This window comes from Notothenia rossii, assembly GCF_949606895.1.
Source record: "Notothenia rossii genome assembly, chromosome: 8".
Classification (NCBI taxonomy): Eukaryota; Metazoa; Chordata; class Actinopteri; order Perciformes; family Nototheniidae; genus Notothenia; species Notothenia rossii.
Window position 1 is genome coordinate 71,799,819 of NC_136906.1, and position 9,406 is coordinate 71,809,224.

Consider the following 9,406-nt stretch of genomic DNA (forward strand, 5'->3'; position numbering starts at 1 on the left):
TGCAGTTCTTGTCTCTTGACTGATCTGATGCTACCTCTCTTCCTTCCTTTCTTAGGTTGTCTAACACTCTGTTTCCTTCCTCGACTAGCTGATACAATTCATACCTAAGTTTAAACAGTGAGTTACACAAGTCAGAGCAACTTCCTGAGATCCACGTTAATATGTGAAGCATACAAGTTATTACACCTGAATCAAATGGGAATTTCTGTTATTCTCCATTAGGTTTTTTGATTTGTGTGGGGATTAAAAAACAGGAAGATCTTGTAACATAATGCAGACCAACAACACTACAAGCCTAACCAAATCAGCCAAAGACCTTTAAAAGTACTTTTACTGCTTGTTCAATTTAGTTTTCTTTGACATATTTATTTGATCATGTCTCATTGATGTTGTCACATAAAAGAAACATGTAATAAGTGATATTGTGAATCACTTCAGCGCTTGAACTAACAGCAAGGCAGCAGAATTTGTCTGCTCTGATTCCACTTCTGGTTGAAGACGGCTCATCTTAAGCTGCAAGTTGATCTTATTTAAAAAAAAAACTAAAAGCCAAAGTGAGGGAACTTGAGTCTTCAGGTATCTGTTGAAATACATTTGCCAAAATACGGTGGTTGTGTTGCGGGTAACTTCATAGCTTAACTAAAAACAGACGCAACACAAGTTTAATTAGCAGCTTTATGATTGATGAGGCTAAAAACAAACTGACTTGTAATAAACACTTCAGAGTTTATGATAAACAATCAATCCCATGCATCGGTCAAACAATTGCGAAATAACTTCCATATACTGCATTGCTTTAAGTACCTATAAGCCTTTCAATAAGAGTTCATTTCAATCAATTTATAACAAGCTGCTCTTTCACAATAAACCTAATGTGCCCCTCTCATCAGTGAACATTGTTAATGCTTAGCTCAATGTGATTGCTCGTTGTATATGAAAGGCGGAGCGGCACAAAGCATTGCATTTGTAACAGAAGTAATGATGAAAATAGGTCATACAAAAGGAATTATTTGCTGTATTTTTACCATTACCATTCTAAAGAATATGTTCATTTCCGCAATAGAGATGATAGATAATAATATGTTTGCTTTTTTACAGCTCTGTGCTTTTTTATTTTTATATATGATTTACGTTTCGGCATCTGAGAGGAGAATGTTGTAATTTACTCTTGAATCTGAGGGTATTACCTTCAGCCTGCATACAGCCCTGAAAACCATCGCACATGGGAATAAACCTGCAGCAGTCAACGTGCTCTCAATGCACCACTCACCACACATCGCACAATCATAGACTTTAATTAATTAATTGAACCCATTTTTCACACAAGTATTATTTTGAATCGTAAAGCATTGGAATGCATTACATTGTCGCTGCATATGTTCAGCCCGTTCACATTGTGCATTTAAAAATATCACTTAGCGTTCAGTAATTGCCTCTCGTCTAACCTCAATGCTCCAAACTGCTCCCACTAACACCTGTTGACCTCCTGTCCTGTCCTCACTGTGCGGTATACTCACTAATAGATGCTTCCTCCACTTGGATGCCAATTATCTTTAATAAACACCCAGATTCCCGGGGACTTGAGTCATCACCTACTGTTTCAAAAGAGTGGACCAAGTAGGAGCACACACTGAGGAAGTGCTTGTTCTATAGTTATTTATGTTTCTGGATTTAAAAGGTTTAATCCATTCTGGAAAAACTTTCTCTTTGTTTGCATCAAAGAATGATGTTGTGAATACATTACTGCACTGAGTAGAAATGAGTGTGTGCCCTGGTTGCGTAATCTCATGGCTTACAGTCAACACTAATGAGAAGAGCCCAACAGTCCAACTTTAATTACGCTTCATGATTTGTGACAGCCCAACATAAACAATATAACATGCAGGGGAAAGCAAATCCCAGTCCTTTAGAACTCACTCGTTTGAACAGACGTTCATTATTTATAATATAATGAACATCATTATTATAAACACATGATGTAGGTCCAAAGTAGTCTTCTCCTCCAACAGCTGCTATATTTGGCTGTGTTGTGAATACAGTATCGTTTTTGTGGAAATTTTAAGTACTGCCCCTTTGTTTTGCTATTTACATACAGTTTTCTCAATTGTTTCTTAAGATATAACTCAAATTCTAATAAGTCATAAGAAGTACTTATCAGCATGTTTGATTGTTTTGTTGTGAATAAAGTTTGAATGATTCTTTGTGATCTAGTATCTAGTGTTATGTAACTAATCATACTTGCAAGAACTGGGGCACGATGATGAAATCTCTGATATGGAAAGCAAATGTGCCGTTCAGTCGTCACTCTGACCGCAGAGCTCTCACCTTTGTACTCACAAATACAGAATAGGTTTGTATTGCGGTGCCCTATTTTGTTCTGAAACTTTCAGACATTTTGTACAGCTGAAAATGCTCTCTGTGGTTTAGAACTTGTTGAGCAGAGTCTCTGCTTTCCTCTCCCAAATGCCTATGTGATGCCCACATTACAGTGTTATGAGCCTAACAAGTCTGTTTTCAAGGGCACAGTTTAAACATTTACATACTTTCTCTGTGATATTAGCAGAAAATATACAGGACATTGGTTTTAACCCTTCTATAAAGTTAGTGTAGCATTTACTTTGTTTGTCACTTATTGACTTCTGTACAGGAAATGGGCCTTACGTCACTGACTCATACTAAGAACTGAAAAGTGTTGAAACATAACAAGAAAAGCCACTAAGGTTGCCTGAACGCAAATACAAAAATAGTGCATCTGTTGATCCTCTAATTTGGTTTTAGTTGGGAAAAGGTTGCTTGCATGATATTGATTTAGTCTTTTACATTGGAAGTTCATTCTAACAAAAGACAAAAGGTCCATGTTGCTTTTGATTGCACCTAACTATTCCAAAGTCAGTAAGCTTTTCAATAATTAATTAAATAGAGCTCAATACATAACAATATAATACACTTCTATACTTCCACTACAGTGCAAACTCCTGCAATATTCTAAAAAAACGTTGTGTTTATTTTATTTGATTGTTTTTGTATTTTAATATTGAATTAAATCAATATAAAAAGGGTTTAAAACCATGACAAACTTTTGTACCGCCTAATTATAAAGGAAGTGACGTAAGGGCCGTTCTACTAGACTTCCTGGAGACGGTTGCTACAACAGGTCGTTGCCAACTGTCACTCTACCACTTAATGTTACCTGATGTTTTGTCTACTAGTTTCTGACAGATAATGGCTTTTGTTTCACCCACCAAGAGGGATCAAAACGGAAGTTACACTTTCTCCAGCCGGCCCAGACCTGTGGAGGACAGGTCCAAGTACAGAGAGCCTCCGTCCGAACAGTGAGTGTGTTGATTGATTTGTGCTAAGCTAGGTGCTAACGTTGCTTCAGCGCTACCAGCATTGAATTAAGGTAGGTGGAACTAGCTAGCATACTGTAGCTAACACATCATAATATTCACTCACTTTCACAAACTACAGTTCAGAGGCAAATATTGTACTATTCTTTTTACACTACCCTCAATTGACAGCTTTAGTTAGTTTCTAGGTTATTATCCACTGAATAAGATTTAAAAAAACAGACATATCAAATCAGCTTGTAAAATATGATGCATTGAGTGGATACTACTAATCAGTACATTGCGAATTCTGAATAATTAGGTTTGAACTTAACAACACGAAATACTCACAAGTACTATGATAAAGTGTAATATTTCTGTAGGAATGCTTCATCAACTCAAATGGAGTTTGCTCTTTGGATGGACCAACATACCAAGAAAACACATACTCTGTAATTAAAACATTTAAATTATTTGTCATAGTCATGTTAAACCTTAAAAGTACTCTCAAAGTCAAACAGATCCAACTTTAACATGACTATGCCATTACAATAAATGCGTTTTATTAGTTAAAAAATACATGGAGTTCCTGAATATAACATATAATTATGTAATACTTCATGAAAACGTTGATTCTTCGGAATAACTACTTCTACTTCTGTATACATTTTGCTGAAGACGTTTTAGGATTTTTATATACAGGACTTTTACTCTTAATTTTGCATTTAATGCTGTAGTATCAACTTTTTTAGGAATACTCAGTCCCCAAAATGAACTTTTTGCATATCTAGTACCCAGCCCAAGTTACCTTGTTTTCTCTACGTTGTTTTTCCGGCATGCATCCATTGTGAACAAAGAATTATTGCAGTGTTTTACAATACACCAAATTGTTCTTTGTTCGCCCTTTGAGGCAGGCGAGAAATCAAGGTAACACAGTAGGAAGGTTTGGTATACAAAATAAATAGTCATTTTATTGAAGTAACCCTTTAAGTATTATTCCCAATACTTCATTTACCACAGAAATACATTTATATATATATATATATAATTTATATCTAATGCTGGTTGGAAAATACCAGCTTAACATGGATCAGGAAATCACCCTTTTCACGTGTAAAGGTCAGCCACTAATAATCTGATTACATGACTGCACTGTGTTTTTCCTGATGATGTAGGACCCAGAGTAATTATGGGAACATTATGTATGACCGCCGAGTTGTCAGAGGAAACACTTACGCCCAGCAAATCATACCAACTGTAAGTATGAAACACTCATATCATTGAGCATGACCCCTTGTAGGTTTTGCTTCTCTTTCTGACATTATATCTAAATCATGTGCATTATCTTCCCCCTTTGACAGACAGCTCTGCCAGACCCTGTAGAAGTTCAGAGACAACAGGAGACCCGGAGGAGAACCGTTGCCGCAAAGCGAGCCAGGGAGCAGTGCAGAACCAGGACTCCTGAAGCGCTGCAGGGCAGAAAACACATCGACGTTCAAACAGGCAAGGCTTCAAAACACTTCTACTCTCATTTATTCATTGTGAGTTTCTCAAACGTGCTGTTTGAAAGTTGTTTTGCAATTGTCTTGCCCTTTAGACCTTTATCTGGAAGAATTAAGTGATGTTATAGTGGCTTCAGATATCGAGTGCCAGACTGATGCTTTCCTGGACAAACCCGACACCCCGCTGTTCATACCTGCCAAATCTGGAAAAGATGTTGAAACCCAGATAGAGGAGGGAGAGGTAGGAAATAGCTTTAAAACGGGATTCAGAAAAGTCTTGAAAGTTTGGAAAACACATTAGCCTAAGTTGTTCAAGGTTTGGAAATTGCTTGAATAAAAATGAACATGTCAGCATAATCTGGTGTTTCATCTTCGCAATCACTCCATAGACCAGGGGTGTCAAAACTCAAGGCCCGGGGGCCAAATCCGGCCTGCGACTTCATTTCATGCGGCCCCACAAAAGCTTGCAAAGAATATAATATGTTTATTATACGGTTACATAACGCTTTACAGAAGCACATTGCTCATAAACTACATGTCCCACAATGCATCTCAAATTAGACTTTTTTGTCGGAGTTTGACTTTTTTCTCAAATTTGTCAAATTTTCAGAATTTGGTTTTTCTTTTTAAATCATTTTGTGACATGCGCACTGAAGAGACTTGCGATTGTTTTCCCTAGACTTCTGCTTTCAGACGTAGTTAATTATGAAGTTATTACCTTATCCCATAATAATCCAATGCAGAGGCAATAATGTTATATAACACATTATTTTATATATATTTATTCTTATATAGTCTTATATATAAAACTGGCCCTTTGAGTGCAACCTTGATGCTAATGTGGTCCGAGTTGAAATTTAGTTTGACACCCCTGCCATAGACACTTCATAGTTCTAGAACAACACATTTCAGACTATATTTCAAATGAAATGCTTGCAGAATAAAAATCACCCTTGTGTTTCAAAATGTCTAATCACTTATTCTGAGTATGCTCTGCAGTTGTTTGACTTCGACACGGAGGTGCAGGCGCTGCTGGAGGTGCTGGTGGGGAAGACGGTGGAGCAGTCCCTGGAGGAGGTGATGGAGGAGGAGGAGCTGGCCGGTCTGAGGGCACAGCAGAGGGCCTTCAGAGAGCTGAGGAACAACGAGCTGGAGGAGGTGCTGCGGCTCAAGGAGCAGGAGAGGCGCCGCAGTAAAGAGAAGGTATGGCAATGGAATTTCACTTTTTAAATCATTAAATAGGAGGAAGTCTATCCCAAAGCTTGAATATCAGGAGAAACCAGGGACTCAAGTCCGGAACATTCAGATGGAGTCGGGCTATTCCCTTTCATTTAAACTACAGTCAATGTGGCCGTACATCAGCAGAGTCAGCTTTCACAAGAGAGATGTCTACATCAAATCGCTTGCCAAATCCTATTCTGGGGTTGGTGTTGCAGAAAGTTAATATCCGGTGCAACAATCACTATTTGCGAATCAGACTTCCTGTTTGGTAATATTGCCATGGGAACGCTGTCAGTCAAATCTGATCAAACCATAACCTTACAGCCAGATGAAGCAAACGAATACTTTTTTTTTCTTCTGTTCAACTGTTATTGTTTATAACTTTCCTAACTCCAAATACAATTATTAAACACAATTAGTTTCAAAACATACTTAGTTTAACTCTTTTTTGGGTGCTTTTACTCAGTAAAAATGATAGAGTGATAATATAAAATATTATAATAATATAGAGTGCCCTTTATGGACTGATTCGGAACATTTTGGAGAAATGTAATCTGTGAAGTTATCGGTTTTTGAAATCTTGTCCCTCTCTGTTTTGCTGTTTTGCTAGGCGCTCATTGCTGTTTTTTTGTGTGTGCATTTCCTAGAGAATAGAATAGAATAGAATTCCTTTACTGTCATCGCACCAGGTACAACGAAATTTAAAAAAGCAATCCTCTCAGTGCATTTCCACATAATACGAACAAATATATATCTATATAAAACATATACACACATAAACATATGCTCACACATCCATACCAACATGCATACATGCCCGCACATAATTTAAATACAGTTTACAATATAAAAAACACATCAGTTAATAAGTTAATCAAACTATTAAAAAGTAGTGCAGTTGCAAGTTGTAACTGTTCAGTTCAGCGTTTGACGGTGTTCAGTTCTCGCATGGCTCTGGGGTAGAAACTGTTTTTCAGTCGGTTTCTCCTTGATTGAATTGACCTGTAGCGTCTACCGGAGGGCAGAAGAGCAAACAGGAAGAGTCCAGGGTGTGAAGAGTCTGCAATTATTTTTGCCTGCTCTGTTGAGGCAACGCTGGCTGAAGAGTTCCTCCAGAGAAGCAGTGAGCAGCCGATGACCTTCTGGGCTTTGTTGATGACCCTCCGAAGGGCTTTCCTTTCCTTTTCTGAGCAGCTGGCACACACACCACGTGGTTAGGCAATATGCCAGCACACTCTATGGAGCACAACATTTCCACTTGTCAATCAATTAGTGTGTCCAAACTATAACTGAGTGTGTTTTTCTAATTTGAGTTTCTGTATGTTTTGGTGTCTTCTTTGTCTGTGAGAAAATACGACCCAGTTATTTTAATTATTTCAAGCAAAGATCATGTTTCCATAGTTCCAGAAAACATCTGAGGCTGTGTGTTTTTTCTACCCAAAGGAAAATACATCAAAGGATTGGGACAGCAGATGAAGGAGCTAGGATAGACGTTGACATATTATTTGTGCTTGTTTTTCCGTCTGGCCTCAGGAGCGGAGAGTTGCCCAGCAGAAGGAGGTGCTGAGGAAAGAGAGAGAGGTTGCAGAGAAGATTGCAGCGCGGGCGTACACCCAGCAGTACCTGGCTGACCTCCTCCCCGCTGTCTTCACCTCGCTGAGAAGCCACGGCTACTTTTATGACCCCGTGGAGAAAGGTCCGTCTTTCTTCTCCATCACCTGCTTCCATTAAAACCAACCATTCTACCTTTTTGACACATGAGGGCACCAGCGCACCGCCCTGCACACAGCAGCATCTGTTCAAACCTGCAGGCTGATCTGTGACCAGCCGCAGATGAGATCACTGTGATGATTTAATCTTTTACCATATTTGTGCTTGATTTTCTAGATATTGAAACTAATTTCTTCCCCTGGCTGATGGCTGAGGTGAACAACAGTTTGGAGAAGAGATACACGGCAAGAGCGCTGCTGGACAGTAAGGAAATATCAACAAATCTAATCAAAATCTATTTTTCTACAACAATACACTATCTATTTTTCCTGTTGAGCACAAGACTTCCCTCTGCTCTAGTTTTCAAACCTGCTGTCTCAATGTTTCATGCCTATTTTAGGATGTTTGAATTTTCCAGGTTTCATTTTTGATGGCTAAATTATTTCTTACATTTTCTTTTATGAATATTTATTACATTCTTCATGAAAAAGCTTCCATGATTTATTTTGAGTTTTTTTCATTTATTTGCAATAATGTTGATGTTTGAACTATTGGTTGGATAAATGAACATTATAAAGGTGTAACTTTGGACCCTGATGAACTGTTATGGTATTTCTCACTATTTCACATTTCTTTACGAATTTAACAGATGATGTATCACAGGTTCTCCTCCAGGGGTCACCTGTGCATATTCACTGTTGCAGCGCCATCTAGTGGCTGTTATTAAACATTACAGGTAATTCGTGTCAAAAATATTTCCACAGAAATGACTTCATCCTGCCTGTCTCTTTCTCTCTCTCTCTCTCTCTCTCTCTCTCTCTCTCTCTCTCTCTCTCTCTCTCTCTCTCTCTTTCAGCAATCATCGATGATGTCGCTCATAAGAGACAGGAGGCGTTCAAGGACACACAGTGATATCTAACTGAGAAAGGTCAAGGGCATGAGTGCATTCTGAAAAATAAAATGTTTTTTCTTTGACTAAACTTCCACGAGGCATTTGTTAACAATCTTAAAATTATAATTGTAGTTGTAGTAGGGACGTTGTTGTGAAATAGTGGAAAATCCCAATGCTGTATTTTATTATTGTTTTAAAAAATCTTTGGACTTATTGCTGCATATTACAGTATAAATCAAATAATTTCTGTACGGCAAGAAGATATTTTTAAACTTTTCTTTAAGCGTTGACCATCAGTGTTTGAAGTTGGGTTATTTTTGAAAAATAACTATACAAAAAATAATTTAGTTGGTTCTTAGCGGGTAACTTGTTTCAGGAGTTGAATATTTTGTAATCCAAAAGGTTGTTCTAAATCATCAGTAACACTAATGTCAGGTGCAAAATAATTGTTTTTCTTGACAATGTTATCTGTGTGTTAATGCTGTGGCCAGGCAGGTGGAAACATATTGTCATTCTTACAGAGAATCAATCAATCAATCATCAATCAATGTTTATTATATATAATATATATATAGCCCAATATCACAAATGTTACATTTGTCTCAGTGGACTTCACAGTTTGTACAAAATATCAGTATGACAATACGACACCCTCTGTCCTTAGACCCTCACATCGTACAAGGAAACATTTCAGAGAAAACCCCACAGTTTAAAGGGGAACATGGGAGAAACCTCAGGGAGAGCAACAGAGG

The 9,406-nt window shown here is 37.8% G+C and overlaps 1 protein-coding gene across 1 annotated transcript; it reads left to right on the plus strand.

Annotated features, from left to right (window-relative positions):
- The first annotated feature begins 3,139 nt into the window (after positions 1-3,139).
- rsph3 (radial spoke head 3) lies at positions 3,140-8,742 on the plus strand. The gene is made up of 8 exons (XM_079643505.1): positions 3,140-3,332; positions 4,505-4,586; positions 4,691-4,832; positions 4,927-5,072; positions 5,831-6,034; positions 7,586-7,748; positions 7,940-8,026; positions 8,619-8,742. The coding sequence occupies exons 1-8, from the start codon at positions 3,223-3,225 to the stop codon at positions 8,672-8,674; spliced, it is 990 nt and encodes a 329-aa protein (XP_079499631.1). The 5' UTR covers positions 3,140-3,222; the 3' UTR covers positions 8,675-8,742.
- The last annotated feature ends 664 nt before the right edge of the window (positions 8,743-9,406 follow it).